Source organism: Pocillopora verrucosa, chromosome 2, assembly GCF_036669915.1.
Source record: "Pocillopora verrucosa isolate sample1 chromosome 2, ASM3666991v2, whole genome shotgun sequence".
In the NCBI taxonomy this organism is placed as follows: Eukaryota; Metazoa; Cnidaria; class Anthozoa; order Scleractinia; family Pocilloporidae; genus Pocillopora; species Pocillopora verrucosa.
In genome coordinates, this window is record NC_089313.1 from 17136398 (window position 1) to 17153467 (window position 17070).

At 36.6% G+C, this 17070-nt stretch overlaps 2 protein-coding genes across 2 annotated transcripts in view; both read left to right on the top strand.

The window, feature by feature from the left end:
• LOC131792860 (beta-glucuronidase-like) overlaps nt 1-3995 on the top strand; it is an 8194-nt gene extending 4199 nt beyond the window's left edge. The window contains exons 6-12 of the mRNA XM_059110283.2: nt 73-248; nt 856-1002; nt 1671-1755; nt 2055-2231; nt 2679-2711; nt 2816-2918; nt 3467-3995. Coding sequence (XP_058966266.2) covers nt 73-248; nt 856-1002; nt 1671-1755; nt 2055-2231; nt 2679-2711; nt 2816-2918; nt 3467-3666 — 921 coding nt within the window. The 3' untranslated portion in view covers nt 3667-3995. The remainder of the gene's footprint in view (nt 1-72; nt 249-855; nt 1003-1670; nt 1756-2054; nt 2232-2678; nt 2712-2815; nt 2919-3466) is intronic.
• A 4592-nt stretch (nt 3996-8587) lies between these two features.
• LOC131792846 (mediator of RNA polymerase II transcription subunit 13-like) overlaps nt 8588-17070 on the top strand; it is a 28627-nt gene continuing 20144 nt past the window's right edge. The window contains 1 exon segment of the mRNA XM_066162748.1: nt 8588-8753. Within this exon segment, the coding sequence (XP_066018845.1) occupies nt 8685-8753 (69 nt within the window). The 5' untranslated portion in view covers nt 8588-8684.

Sequence of the window (17070 nt, forward strand, 5' to 3'; positions counted from 1 at the left end):
TACGTTGTTGTTGGATTGTATTCTTGTTATTATATTCACCATCCCTTCTTGACTTGTAAATGTTTTTTGCAGATTCGTGGTAAAGGAATGGACTATGCTATCATTGCCAAAGACTTCAACCTTATCAAGTGGTTGGGCGCCAATTGTTTCCGAACCAGTCATTACCCATACGCTGATGAAATCATGGACATGGCGGACCAACAAGGAATTGTTGTCATTGATGAAAGCCCAGGAGTGGGAATTAGAGAGTAAGTGGTGAATCAGCAATTTTCATTGGTTTAGTTTTAAGTGTGAATCTGATTGGTCGAGAGGGTGACGCGAGTTCTTCAGACCCATCCTAGTGCAAGGTAAAGCAACACTCACTTGCAGATTGCGCTATCACAAAACATCCATGACCAGGTCGCGATTAGTCTTAGTTCTGCGTCTGATTGCTGGACAGGATGGTGCATGTTTTCATACCAACCAATGAGCGAAAACAATATATTGCTATTCTAGATTACTTTTGAACTGAAATTGGTGTCACTAGTCGATCGCGCTTTTTTTCATTTCTCTCACAGTCTATTTTTTAAACAATTAGTTTCATATCCCAAAACTTGGAACAAAGTTGTGTCCATTCAAATGAACCAAACAGACGAACACGAACATAAGCTCGTGCTGCTAGGCTCTAAGTTAGACGAGAAGAGCGGAAAAGCGTGCGCAGGAAAATAGCAGCGGACGCGAGGCGCGCAGCAGTTACTATTGTTTGGGCAACGGTACACCTGCCTTCTTGCTTTTTTTCCCGCGCCTGCTTTTTCGCTCGTTTTTACTGACTGAGAGCCTGAAAAAAGCTATATGAACCTCTGTTTGTTGTTCCAGAAAGAACTTCAGGAATGACACGCTCCACCATCACTTGGACGTCATGGCAGAGTTAGTTCGTCGTGACAAGAATCGGCCCTCAGTTGTCATGTGGTCTGTAGCTAATGAACCGGCATCCGGGGATTCTGCCGCTGGACCTTACTTTAAGTAAGTTGTATTACACATACAAGAGATTATGAGTTGAGAGAGCCTATCCTCAATGCATGTCGGAATATGATATCGTGATCATTGGCCGCGCAATAATAGAAGCTAGAGATTAAATAACTTCAAAGCGTGGCGCAAAGTTTAAAATAGAGTTCAAGAAGTTGTCTCTGATGTTGAGGATATGTTTTCTTTGTCACCAATCCTCCCTTAGCAGATAGTATGGCAAAGCCTTTCGATGAAATTCTTGAAAGACCAAAGTATTCTACAAAACTATTAGGACTGAAAGAGAACTCAGGGAATCACATGACTGAATTCACGCACAGAAAAAAGCCAGTGACGTTGTCTTTGCGTCTGATCGGTCGGAGGGTGGTTAATGATTTAGCAACGGAGTAACCTCGAAGTTATACCTTCCAAACACTGAATGATAGTTTTCCTTACCCTTTTCATCACTCAATTCATGAAATTCCTGCTCTCTCTCTTGCATCTTTACCATCCCTTTCGGACACAACGTTCCAATACTGTATTTGAGAGAGGGAATACTCGGTCTTCGGAAGAAAGAAGCTCTCGCGACAACTCTTGTCAACGTCCCGAGTATTTCTTTCATTGTACTGTTTTCGTTGTACTGTTTCCGTTATTTCTGTCTGAAGAGAGTAGTGATCGTTTCTCGACAGATCCGTCATCGAATTTACTCGCTCACTGGATACAACTCGACCTGTCACGTTTGTCACTTCCTCCCGCGCCGATGAAGATAAGGCGGTAAGTTCAGTGCACTTCAGTTGAGTGTTGGAAAGGAAACTTGTCAAAGCAGCTAATCACAACAAACGAAAACATCATTTTTGGCCGATAAGAACACGAAGTTAAGGCCAGAAGGCCATTTGAAGCGCGGGAAAAAGCGAGTGACCAAGTCTAAACTGCTTACATTTCGAGATATGTGCAACTACGAGCAGGCCATGGTATCATCTCATGTCAAACCCTGGCAATGCTTCTTAACGTGAATACTCTTATTTGTTTATTTATTTATTTATTTATTTATTTTTCCTGTGGTTTTCAAATAGGTGCAGTATGTTGATGTAATTTTGTGCAATCGCTACTATGCTTGGTACGAAGATTATGGACAAACACAGCTTATCAGCCGCCAGTTGGAAGGAGAGCTCAGAGCCTGGTTTGACACGTTTAATAAACCAGTGGCACAATCTGAATATGGAGCTGGCACGATCGCTGGATTTCACATGGTCAGCAGTAGAGTAATAATCAGAGTAGTTCTCAATGAGCGTCGAAATATCAAAATTAGAGTCAGAACAACGGCCAATTAGAACTCAAGTATCAGCAGGCAAACTGCTAAAAGCGCGGGAAAACGCGGGTGACCAAGTGACGATTGGTTTCAGTTTTGCGTTTGATCGCTTGAGAGGATAGAACTAGTTTTTTATACCAACCTGTGAGCGAAGTAAAGCACACCAAAGGAATCGCGCATCACTTTCGGCACTCGATTGAAAATTGCTCTGTTTGATCCTAGACATCCCAGTTACTTGGTTTTGCAGTTGAGTTTCTCTGATGAAACCTGAATGAAGGGAATTGTGTATTTCATAAGACAAGGATAAATGCTTTGTAAATCCCCTCGCCTTCTTTTTTTGACGCAGAATGATCCAAACTAATGCCTGCAGTTTGCTTCCTTCCTTCAGGATCCGCCTCTCATGTTTACTGAAGATTACCAGGTGAGACCTTTCAAATTTACGGCTAGCTTTTGTAAATTTAATAGGTTGTGTTTCATTTTCTTGACGGAATTTTGACTGGATCTCGTTGTGCTCCAAATAAACAGGTGGAAACCATTCAGCAGTATTTCCCCGTGTTTGATAAATTGAGGGAAGAATTCTTTGTTGGTGAACTGATATGGAACTTCGCGGATTTCATGACCAAACAACGTAAGATTGTCTTGCTGTAAATGAGGTCTACAACAATTTTTCTTCTATATCAGGATACTGCTTCCTTTAGAGAGCACATTTAGACTGGGTGTTGTAAAATTGGTCATAATGACTTCATCAGAACAAAAACAATAATCTTAAGACGCCAATAAGATCCAAAGGCCTGAAGCGCTAGAAAATGCAGACGAACAAATCGGTTGAAAGCGCCAATGAGAACTTAGAGGCCTGAAATGCGGGAAAACGTGGACCAATAAATCGATGGAAGGCGCCAATGAGAAGTCAAAAGGCCGAAGTGCGGCAAAACGCGCGTGACCTACACTCGTGATTTGTTTTCGTTTTACTTGTGATTAGAGAAGGTGGGACAAGTTTTCTGAACCAATCGTACGCTGTAATAAAGCAAAGCAAAGCTAAAGCAATCCCGGATTACCTTTGATACTAAGTTGAAACAGTTTTGAACTGTTTTTCTCGGATGGATCAGTACTACAGCCTTGTATAAACTAGTGGCGAAGGTTTTCTCAAACAATTTTCGTGATTTATTTTGTTTCCAGAAACGACGCGAATTGTTGGCAACAAGAAAGGTATCCTTACCCGTCAAAGGCAACCGAAAGCCGCAGCTCGGGTTCTGCGCCAGCGATACCTGAACATTTCAGTGGGAGTGGAAGGGAATAGCTGGAAAGAAGATGACACAGACTTTTTTGTCAGATTTTATGCCACTGAGAACCTTGTTGGACTCGATAATAGAACTTAAGTACTTTGAAGGTCTCTAGACTGTCACAGTGACAGCACGACCTGACAGTTTTGAACAATGACGTGACACAGCAGTGTGGCGGGACGATGATTATTAATTTTTCAATAGACAGGAACTGAGCTTGCGGATTTTCTAGAGGCACTTCTGGGTAATTTAGTATGTAATGGTGTTTGGGAAATTACAATATCTTCCATAATCTACGTTTTTATCTGTAATGTGACGATGTAATAGAACGTATCGTGCAGTTATTGAAGTGCGCGCGAGCACTCTTAAGTGTTTGAGCTATTTTAAAAATGTTTTTAAAATAAAAATCGAAACGCCTTGCAGTACATGTGACATTGAAAGTTGAGAATTACCAAACAAGGCAATTCAAAGAATTGCAAATTTCTAAGAGATTGTTGGCCAAAGAGAGATGAGGGGCTTCCCACGTCTGCTACACGCAAATGAAAATACAAGGCAACTGACTAGTACGAAGGTTTCTTTATCAGCTGTCCTTCCAGCTCCTTGGCGATGCATAAGGCCTCCATAGTTTTCTGCCAGTTGGACCAGTTCTGCGCCATATTTTAGGCCTCACCCTATGATACATTGTTGGACGCGAACTTTTTGTTCTGGAACCACGCGTCATATTTCCCACGTACTACAGATGAATTTCCTTCCCAGACACGCACAATCTTTATTTACAAGTTTGTTGTATTGGTTTCGATAGTTACCATATTGATCTTAGAGAGTGAGTGGCCAATCACTTTCCTTCAGTCGCACATATCTGTTAGGTTACTGATGGGTCCTCATAGCCACAGTACTGGCGGTAGCCGATACTTGAGCTATGAATGAAGGTTTGCTAGTAGCAGTTACATTGTACCTTACAAGGGGTACAGGTACAGGTACCCTAACAGACAGTCCCATTCGCCCATCTCCAGCGGACGAGGCCATTAAATGTTGGTGTTTAGAAGGTATTTTGTTCCATTTTTTTTTTTTAGGGAGAATGAGAATCTTTCTGCATTAAAGAGACATGAGACCATTTCAAGTAAAACAAAGATTACTCATTAACGCACAAAAAATCGTTGATTATTGCGAGGTTTTTGATGAAGAGGTCCCAGGAATTTAGAGGGTGTCAGTCCCCCAATATTTTCCCGAATGTCGAAGTTCCAATTAGATAAGTTAAGATGTGATGCGCGCAATGAATGTTTTCTCGAAACTGGACACGCGATGCCCTAAACAAGCTAAGTGAGCCCCTTCTTCCTAACTGAGAAATTTTTCAAGCCTATTTAGTTGAGCCTGACCAAGGCAACACTGCTATCGGACTGGCTGTGGTTGCGCGAAAATAGCAAGAACAATCATTAGAAAAGAAAAAAAAAACTCTGCTGGTGGCATCTTTGCATCACAATGTGACTACTTGACCTCCGGTTAAAAAGTCTCAATAAAATCTATTTTTATTACACCGATCCAACATCTGTTCTCCCATATGGTAATATCCGTTGTTCTATTGAAAACCGAACAAAGCATGGCGGCACAGGTGTGCAAATGCCACTTGGACAAAATCAAAACATACGCTGTAGAAAAAACTTTGAAAAAATGAGCGTGATACAAATTTCAAGTGGTCGAAGTCATGAGCAAAAAAAGGAAATGGATGTTTTCAACTTCTCTGATAAGGTTACCTTTGTGTGGAACACCAGGAAATCGGCATTGGTAGACGGAAGTTTCTTTGACAAGAGAAAGCAGTTTGATATGGCACATTTTTTTTTTCATGATCCAACCTTCCCACAGAGAAAGTTTCAATGGTTTTCTCACGTCTCCATGACACAGAACCTGTGAGCTCATTTCCTTGACAGAAGAACCGATGGAAAGCGATGGCAAGGATGACCAAGATTAGATAGAATCAGTCAATGGACAGAGAGGTCGCTGTCAATATGTGTGACTATCGCATGTAAGAGTCAGAGCGGAATGGAGAAATCTGGTGTCTACATCCGGGATGGTCCAACTTAAGGGTGTGTGAACAGCCAAGCCAGGCTACTGTCCTTTTTCTGTCTCATGCGCGGTTCTCCTTCCACGGAAACATTAGTTGCAAGTACAATCTCTCAAACCAAAATCATTAGTCAAAAATTGTCTTCACTTAGAGTTGAAGGAAACTGGTTAATTGAAGGCGTGGTCCTATAAGCAGATGAAGTACAAAGCTTGCTTAACTCTCCTATCATAGAGGCCTTAATCTATATTCCTTAAAATTGTCAAACAAATTCACTTTAGTTTTGTTCTTTTTTATTTATTGTTTTTTTTTTAATCATTTATTCTAGTGGTACTGATATCTATGTTCTTTTGTAGCCTCCAGCTAGTGACTAAAAAAAATTGTATCGAGATTTCATTCTGCTGATCTATTAAGACGTCCTGGTTTCCATCTCGGAAACAAATCCGTACACACTGTCATTCGGCTAAGTGGATTTCACAACTGCTTGAGTGTGAAGTATCAATGAAAACCTTGAAATCTCTCAGCATGTCTCACAATCTAATTGAGCTCGTTATGAACGACGCGGACCGAGGTGATTGAACTCGAAAAGCACAGATTGAGATTTAGCACGGATGTGTGGTAGGATTATAAGGAGTTTAAATGCTACTGACTCTTAGATTTCTTATGATCGGCGGATTTAACACAAAATATGTTCATTTGATATCTGTTGGCGTTCTCAATTATACGCCTCAGAGAAGAGACGGACGGTTATTTTAAGGATACTTTGTTCATTAAAGAGCTTTTTGAGTGCAGCTATGTATCAAGTAAATGTCCAGACCTTTCTGTCATGTTCTACAAATATCCAGGTGAACGGGTGAAAGGTGGGTCATATCCATCTGCAAAGATCCTGATTCCAATACTCTCTTGTGTGAGACCGTAACGTACCGTAACACCTTTCTTATCATCTAATGTTTTGTTTCGCAGTAAATTTGGGGATCTCGGTTAACAACCTCAATATACTGTGTGAAAAACGTCAGACTTTAAAGATATGACCATATATCAGAAGATATATTTGCTTGTTTCTCTTTTTTTCTTCTTTTCCATGCGATAATCTGAAACCGCTTCAGAACGCATTCAAAAAGAGCAACGTCAAAGAGGTTCGAAGGCTGAATACAATTTGCTCCCATGATATAAAATACAAGCGATAGACGCGTGGTCATTTGTCAGCCTTGGAAGATTATTGCTGATTCTCTCAATCTCTTATTTATTCTAGGATGATTATTTTTTTGGCAGATTTGTCAATTTTCTATTGTCTGCAAAACCACCCAGCTGCTTTACGAAAATATTAATTTTTTTTTTAAAAGAAGATATACTCTGGCGATTAAAAAATGCTGGGAAAAAATCCCTTTACTTTCCACGGTTATGAGTACTACAATAACCAATCTGCTCAAATTGAAAAGTACATTTTCGGTCACCTCTCATAGGGGAAAATGTAATTGGACAAGCTTTTGGAAAAGAACTGTCAAAACAAAACCTTATTGTCGCTATTTACCCAAACAAAGCTGTTTTCCCCACAACACCTGATAATACAGGGGTTACTTTTTAAAATATCTTCAACTTTAGATAGATGGAGAGGGCTTTCTATCAAACTTTTTCGCAAATAACTGTTGAAAAAATTATCGTTGTAAATGGCTGTACATGACGTCGTGCGCCTATGCGAGAAATAATTGACTTTCGTAACTAAACAACATGCAAACGCGGCCGGTCCTTGTGAAGTTTTAATGTTTACGCTTATTGTCGTTGCGTCCACCGGCAGATCGATCTTGTAAAGATAACTATGAACATATAATGTTGCAATATTTCTCTTTGAATTAGAAAAAAATATAACAAAATGTTATGACCTTCTTAGCAACGCTTTTAAATTCATGATTTAAGAATTGAAACAAAATATCAATTAAGCGCGAAAACTCCGATTGAAATACATTTTATTATTAATATCTAAAAATCTAACAATCGAAATGGTCCTTTCGAGATTCTAGAAAATATCATGCTATTTCTTACTCCTTCAACCGTTTAGTGCAATCAAACTTGCACACAAATACACACACAAAACAAATATGAATTCGATTTCGGTATTGTTTTGCAGAAGTCCCTCGCAGTCGGCTGAAATAACTACTACAGATTAGAAGCTAAGTAATTGAAGCACTAGTTCGGGCATCTTTTATGCGGAAAAATAAACTGATTTATTCTGCCGCTCATCAATGATATTGAAACAAAATTTCGGTCAAAATAATTTACTATGTATCGTCTGAAATATTGTGAATTTTAACCATTAACAATTAATTTCGCCTGTGATAATGCTGGTTAATTTTTTTTCTACATTACTATGGTATATTTTAATTTCGATTCCAAAATCCTTCGATGGCGATCGTTTTTTTTCCCCCTATTTGGGTAAGTTTCAACTAAGAAAGAGCTATTCCGCTGTTGCTGATGCGATGACTAGTTTAAATATGTGGAGAGACTTCACCTTCAGAACTAATCAATTTGCCTTTTGAAAACAAACTGTTAATTTCCATTTTTCCATGGCCTGAGTGTAGCTTTTGTTTACAATCCGCGATTCTTAGTGAGATTATTTTTTCGCAAAGACGTCCTAGGGTGTTATCAAAATGTTGGTCACGGAGATTCTCATCAAAATTGTCCAAGCAAAAAAAGTAATAATTGTAATTGCAATAAAATTAGCCTCAAGTGAAAGACCTTCGATGGAAATTTGTTTTGAAGTGCAAGATTTGTTTTTCCCCTTTCTTAGATCAAAAAGTTATCGGTGATAAATAAATAGTATATTTTGCACTTCTTTCTGAAGCCACTCGCTAAGAGCATCAAGTCAGGGAGATTGACCCGTGCCTGCTGATCACATGATGTACACTAGCCAATCAAAAATCGGTTTATGCCCGCCTCGGCAACGTCACTTGCTGCCATCTTATTTTCCGATTTCCTTTGAACGAAAAACGATTAGCGGGTCGCTTTTCCTTGTGTTTTGCTCGTTATTTAGGTCCGATGTTTAGGAAGTCATGCTCTTAGCATGACCGCTTCGACTCCCATGCTTCATGGCTCAGACTTGGATGAATGCTGCACCAACGTGTTTGCACTGGTAAGAGTTTACTTCGTTCGATTTATGAGGGTTCTATTTCGGCCTGTCACATGTTACAGTGTTCTGTGAGGTTGTAACTCCTTCTAGAAGCATGTGAATATTTATTTGCCAATTACCAAGAGGACGCTTTGGTCCTCTAGTGCAAATAGAAGATCTAGAGTCGAGAATCTGAGGTTAACTTAACGGAAAAAAACCAATTTACGGGCGTGTTGTAGAGTTACTTGCATGTCGTAATGAACATGTCCTCTATTTAACAAACGGTAGAATTAATTCATTCTAAATATTCGCCTTAATTGCCTCCAGTAAGATGAAATCCCTTGCTTCTGAGTGCTGCATCGGAAATAGTGGATCCCGTGTGGCTTGAACTAAAACGTATGCATGAAATCTAGGCTGAAAAATCGTATCGCTGGGAAGCCGTATACACGGCTGCTGTAGAAGTGAATAGATTCTGTGGTAGGGATTTGAAGGGTTAACCAGAGTTGATTTTACAAACAACTTGCTTTGGCGCTTTGCATTCGTTTACACGAATCATTCAGAGATTCCTTTTGTTTGTCTTCAATGGGGAATCTTTCTCGTCATAGGAATTGCATCGCCGTGCGTACATGGACGAGACAAGCGATTATCCAGTCGTCCATTCGTCTCGCATTATGACATTTCTCAGGATATACGTGCGTGCTTCTAGGGATTATTTTCTCAAGTCGTAAATAAAACTCTAATATGTATGTAGTTTGCGCGAAGCTTTAAAAAGTGTACCTTTACTATTATGCCATCGTTATTAGCAGACTAACGCGTTTGCATTGATTCCTAACCGATATATTCATTGAGTAGGCATTTTACCTGCAAAGCGATGGCCGTATGCTGGGCAATATTTTTTCCGGTAGAAGGGCCGATTTTTAGTATTGAATTTAATTTCGTCGCACTGCTACAAATAGTGCCTAAGGATTGACTTTACTGTGCGTTAGTGTTAACTATTGAAGTATTCATGTTCTCTAGAAGGTTAAAATTAACCAGAAATCAGGGGCACCAGTGTTATTTTTGCCCTAACATATTTATCGCTCGAACTTGTCGCGGTGTCAAATGTAGAACTGTCTAACTCTTCAGTGAGAGAAACCGACAGACTGAATAATTAATAAGATGACTGGGTTTTTATTGAGAAAGAATTGATCTTTACTTGTTTACTCCTGGGTAAATGTTTCATGTAAGCAAAGAGACTGTCTCCGCGACAGTTTCAATTCGATGAACTCATCGTAATCTTCAGCGCAAGGGGATGAAACATTCGTATAATATCAGAGTTTTCCTCCTTGCACGTTAATTAATTTTGATGCAAGGTGTACTATAGAATGATAATTACGTATAACTACAATGGCACAGTGTCGGCGGATATTTTATTTTCATCGTATTGTGTCTGTGTGGAAGGAGAGATATTCTCAAGTAACTTTCTCCTCGTGAATGTTGTAGATTTCATGTCAATTTCGGAGGGCAATGAACGACGTCATTGACAAATTTATAGCGCCATCGATAGCTTATTTCAATGTTGTTGTGCAGTGGCAGATTTTTGGTTTGATTGTGCTTTGTGAATTTGAAATGTATCTCTAAAGTGGTCATAGATCTCAGTGGTTTTAAGCTTCATATTGGCCCATGACAAATAATAAACTGCAATTCACAGATAAGTGAACCATATTTGAGTATAGGTATTAACAGGTTAATCTGTTAAATTTATCACCTCGGTAATCAAACGAAATGCAGGCGAAAACTGTAATTTGGTAAAGAAATTTCAGTTTCTCCTTTACAAAATTTCATTTTTCTGAGAACTTTCAAGAATTTTTTTTGCTCACAAAACTGGTTCACTAAACACTAATCAGAAATTATTGATCAATGGTATATTTTTATGGAATATAATTGTGAAACAGGGAAGGATTTTAAGATACAGAAGGGGTATGTACATATCCTCGTAATTACACTGTGTGACTGTTCAGTCGTATGTTTGTGTAAATTGTTGTCTGAAAGGATTCTTCTCTGTTATTTGATTCTCATATTGTAAAGCGCTGTGAAAGATATACTGTGAACAGTTGTGTAGGAATACATGGCATCCTTGGTCTTCTAACTGAGGCTTTTGTCTATTAAGTACTAAGTTAGTGTGGTAATTTATGTTTCTCTTGCATTTCCTGGTTGGGTTTGACACCTCCTTTCCATAGAGATAGTTAAGCACCAAAAATAAAATTTCATGTATTTTATGTGGACAACAAACAAATTGTTGGTGTCCGAAAATTTATGTAGATAGGATTCAAAATGACTGTGTGTTAATTTGGTGTGCATGGTTGGGTTTATACTTACTCTCTTGGGTTTATACTTACTCTAAAAGAAACAGTAGCGATTCCACATTTGTAAGAATGGTTACTTTTGTAATAACATTTCTACTATTTACATGTAGCTATTCATGTTGTTGTACATCTCAGTGGATATTTGTGATTCTGAAAGTTTCTGTGCTTAATTTACAAAGGTATTGATTGAGTGACAATGCCATATTACCAACAGATAGTTGAGGTTTCCTAAAAGTGGTATCCTGTCTTATTAATGTCATTGACACTTTGTGTTTGCTAGATTTTATTTGTTTTTGTTCTTTCGTTTGTGTTTTGCTTTGTTTTTTTAATGCACAATTGTGACAATGTTCGGATGATATTCTGCTTCCTTATTTCAGTGAGACTGCTCAAGTATTTCATTTTGTGATAAACTGAATTCTTTATTAGATTGTATTTTTATCTCCCAAAACTTGTTATTATCTTCTAAACCATGTGTCAATTAAAGGGTTTACATTAGGCTGAGCTGTGTTGTCGTGGTTATGCTGTTGTGACATTAATTAGATTCCACATACATGTTGTAGTTTTACAGCACTGCTGTGGTGAACTACCACGGCATTTATTTTTGGTTTCTCTTCACGGAAGGTTTAAAAACATTTGACCTGATCTGTGCCCTCAGGAGCTAAAACACTGATAACTTTTTCACTCTTCTCTTACAAAAGGCTTTCAACTTCCTGTTTAGATTATGGTCAAAAGTCTTATGGCATATTAATTACATGTTAGTCAAATGTCTCTGAAAGAAATGGATTATTCATTTTTGTCACAAACATGGGACCATGATCACTTCCAAACAAGTAACATCACTCTTTATTCAATTAAGTGTAATAAAAGCTTAAACACACTGTTTTTTTGTTTTATTTATACAAATGTTTGCTTGTTTACACCAAGAGTAACAATACTTGATACTGTGTGATTGTTGTGAAATCAGTTTTTGTTATTATTTGAAGTTGATTAGAGTGGAAAAGAATTGTTGTTGTTGTTGTTTGTTTTTAAACAAATGTGGATGTTTCATGGAATGTTAAAAAATGTTACAACTTTTATCACATTATAGAATTCTATGAGAATTGATATGCAAATAATTGTTAATATTAGTATAGCTACTCACTGAGGCTTTGTGACTGTAAGTTATTAGTATAGTTACTACTGCTACTCTAATTTTCATTTAATTTTCAGTGTCATGTGTTATTGTTATTATTATTATTGTTGTTGTGATAGTCGTGTTTTTAAGATTAAATAGTTATACACCACCACCCCTAGTGAGGGGAAGGAAAAATGGTTTGCCAGAATTGTTAAGAAGGAAAACCTGTCAATTAAGCCTGACAAGGAAAGATTTATTACTCAAAACCTCAACTGATGTAATTTACACTTTGTCTAGGAAATAATATCCTTTTGCCTAAGAAGTTTTCATGTCTGAAAAACCCAGCATATCAAATTTTGGAAAGTAGGCCTGTCAAAAGAACACCTGTGTTTTGTGGGAGGTCTCATCATTGATCGCAGAATTATTTGTGATGAATTCCACTAAATTTTTAAATTGTCCATAGATTTAATCAACACTTTGTACAAAGGCAATGTTATAGTGCTGCACAATGTATGTTTGGTGAGTGTGACCATGTTGGACATGACAGGTTGAAAGTTCTAGAGGATGAGATTAATTTTTGTGGTTGCTGTTTAAGTCAGGCTTAGCTCCATTTCTTATCCGCTTAGAAGTTCCAGAATGAGTCTTTGTTGTTTAAATGTATATCATACAGCTATAAGTGTAGTGAGAGGGTGTTGTGATGTTTAAGTTAACTTTCCAGAATGAGCAGGAAAAATGGCTCCCTCATTTGCAGTAACAAGAGCTGACCACTTTTCATTATCTTGCCATACTTTCTGACATTTAACATGTGGTTTGTTATAAAAATAGCAATGTCTGTTATCAAATTATTCATAGCTGTTGGGAGTAACAAAATTGCAATGATCTAACTTTTATTTATGTTGAGTCATTATTTTAAAATTATTTTGGATATTTGGAATTGCATTGTAAATGAAATGAAATTAGGGAAATAACCTACATATTTCTTTTTATAATTGTTTTTTCCTAACGTCATATTCCCAAATATACTATGGGAAAAAATGTTAAGGTGATATTGCACAGCCCTACTAGCTGGTTGTTTTTCATTATAAAAATAATTATTGGTAAGGTAAAAGAAACAGCATTCAAATTATTTTAACAATCATGGAGATGTAATTAATGAAGTGTAGCTATCTTCTTTACACAAGCTATGGTTTCTTTAATTTTCTAAGGTTGTTATTTGAAAAAACAATTTTGCACAAAACAATGGGCTAATGGAAAGGTCAGACTATAAATGCAAGCGTCTTGGTGCAGAAAAATGATTATTTTTTCATTACTTGATATCAAAGAAGACATTTCCATAATTGTGAATAAATTTTAAGTTCTGTAGAGGAACAAAGTTATTACTCTACAAGTATTAAATTATGTTAGACAAACAAGAATATTTTTTTGATTGTTGTTTTGGTATTACTGTTGTGTATGTATGGTACATAACTGTAGTTAGGTATTGAAAAAGGCAGTCGTAATCTTCTTCATGATAGTTTGTGGGTTTCAAGATCATGATTTGTTGCTTGTATTGAATCAGACTGTCTTATGTTATTATGCATGAAATATGCTAAAGACGAGAGTTTCATTTGAAACGTGACTGTATGATGCTAAAAGCATGAAGAATAGATTAGGTGAGTGCTTCCAATGAAGTTCTAACTATGAGTTGACATCTGGATGGTAACAATGATGATCGTATCTAGCAATATGTTTGATAAAAACCTCTTTAGATTTGTTTTAGGAATAAGCCACCTTTGAATTACAATAGAAGGCCTTTTGGAAAAGTAACATAGTCCGAATGTGAATTATCAAGTAACTGCGGTTTAGTTCAATTTAAAAGACCATTCGTAATTAAGTGAAATGAATACTCCTGAATTTGAATAATTTCAAACACTGGTGTCGTTAAACTTGAAAATGAATTTATATTTCATCACTTGTTTATGGTGTGGACTGATAGTGTGGCACTTTTGGTTTATTGAATGTTTTTTATATTTTTTTGGTTTTTGTGTGTGATGCTGTAGCAGGTGGTTTTTTGCTTTAGGACTCATTTAGTATCTTAGTTTTTACATATCCAATGGATTAGCCTGTCATGTGATCGGAGATAGTTTTTTAATTTTTTACTTTTTTTTTTTTTTCATGCAAATTGTTGCCATTTTGTGCTTCAGTTTGTGTAATTCTACTAAATCATTCTGTTGGGGTCATATGGATACATAAACATGTCTTTTCAAACTAATCTAGAACATACATACCATGTTCATGTGTCTGTTTACTTGTTCTTTAAATTGTAAAGGTCTATTATTCATAATTCATTGCAAATCTTGGGCCCTTGGGATATTTTTAGTTCAGATGTAGTTATTAGAACTTCACCAAACCCTCTAGGCTTATTTTGGTAATGCATTGTTGAGCTAGTCAAAGTAGGCACCGATTTGATGTTTTTATTTTAACTCCAGTATACACTGTACAAGCACAGATTCAGCCCATATTTACTTTCCACAATTAGGCAATTAGGTGAGGTCTTCCTTTTCCTTGGTATTTACATATAAAGTTCTTCCTGTGTTTCCTTTCACCATCTTTGCTCTTAAATGGGTTTACACAGACATAACATTCTAGTCATTAGTGGCACAATACTGGGCCATGACACGTAACAGTCATGCCAATACCATTAAAAACACCTTCCGGACATTAATTTTCATAATTTCATGAGTGATCGATGTTTGGAGTCTTGCCGAACCTATCAGCAATTATTATTAAAAATGTTTCAGAAAGACTGCTATGGACAAGCTGTATGATGAGTGTTATTTTGGGTAATAACCAGCCGGTGCATCCATAAATAGAATCTCAAGGGGGCATTTTTGCTATCTACTTCACTCATATATTAAACCATATTTTTATGCTTCAGCTAGGTTGAAATTGTGATCAGTCTTGTAGAAATCAATCCTTGTGTATTATTCAATTTTCTTTAATTTCCTTTAAAATTTTCCAGTTTTTGTAGTTCTATGCCACTTTTAATTCTGGTATATTTCTGTAATTTACATTTTGCCTTATCTTCCATTGTTTGTGACAGCCATATAGACATTGTAATACATGTAAGCACTCCATTGGTCTTATATTATGCTTAATGATATGTCCATCTGTCAAGTTTATCCAAATTTAGCTATAAAACATTAGTTTTATCAACTTTTCTAAATTAGTTCAGTCTACTTCCCCTTTTCAAGCCAGCATGTGGTAAAAATGTTGCACCATTCTATACTGGATCTGTCTCTTAGCTAACCTGTTACACCCCAATATCATTATGCATATGTGCCAAACTATTCTGTATACCTTTACTGAGGCACTGACATGGAGAATTTGTCTAACAATTGAGAGGTTCTTTCGTTGGATATCATTTCCTTTCTCGTCCCCTATCATGCATCTTAGTGTTTAATTCAGTGATGGTACTTAAGTAGAGACTATAGGAGAGTTCAAGAATTGTCAAGCTGCTTGTGCATAACACTTTCTATAATATGTGTTTTTCAGTTGTAGGCATAAACTGTGATATCATCAATTTTAATGAGAATTCTATCATGTGATCCTATCAATGAATATGATCCAGTCATCATCTGGTTGCTTAGAGGCTGTGACCAATACTTCTGTAAAAAAAAAGATTTAATAGGAGATTGTGTTTAAAGTGAAGTATCATTATCAGTATTTTTTTGGCTAAATTAAATCACTGTGATAGAGTTTTTTTGTTTCGTTTTGTTTTGAATTTTACTTTATGTTGCTTTCATTTACAGTAATTTGATACTAAAGTTGGTTTTATTTGCACAAGACTGTTACAAAGCTCTTGACAATCAGGATGAAACACTGAGTACAAAAAGGAAATGAGCTTGTTCCTTTGTTTTGCAAATCGATCATTTACAACACTCATAACTGAATATGCAATAGTTCTGACATGGCATTTTTATCCAAAAGAAGTGGTCATACATTTATTCATCTATCACTTTTTTCTGAAACAGTTTGAAATTTTTAAGGTAGGTGTACCAAATTATATTTACATTAAGTGACATTTAAAATGGTGTGTTTGGAAACCTCTGAGCCGTATATCTCTCAGTATCTTACAAGATGTTTGCAGTGTCTTTAAGTCAATATGCGGCATTTTGCCATTAACAGATATATTGTCATTTGACAATAACATCTGTCGTGATTGAAATTTAGAGGTGTTTCAAAGGTCAATTGTCAATTGAAATCCATTTTATGATATATATTTTTAGTATTTGTCTGTATCAACAAAATATTAAAAAAAAAGCAAGTTTTAGATGTTAGATACCAGTGAAGACTTAAGTGTAATGAAAGATGATACATGGTTTTTCTCTGGTTATCAGAGCAAGATTTAAAGTCTACTTAACCCATTAATGCCTAGGTGTGTCAAGCATTTATTTTCTCCTCAATAGGTCTTGTTTACTAATGAAGCTGGTTTTTTGTTAGAAAAATTTCTAATGTCAGTTCCATAGGATGTGTACACTGTATAGAGAAAAGTATACTCGATAAAATGCAGAGTGATTTTATGGTGTAAAACCATGAAGGAAGTGTGGAAGACATTGTGTTCTTAACTCTTTCAAACCCAAGATCTAATTAATAATTTTTTTATTGTCTATGATACAATTCCCATGGTGTTGGATAGAATTTGGTATTGGATCAACCAATAATCCCTTAATTGATGTTTTTCTTTATTCTCATCAGTTTTGTGCTTCATATTGTTTTGATATGGTAAAGAGAAATTCTGACTTGATCAGACTTAAGATTGAAAGGTTTAACTGGTAATAAATAGACTGGAATGTATATCTAGAGGTCTGTATTTAAGCCTTTGGGTGGTCGTCATGTTTTG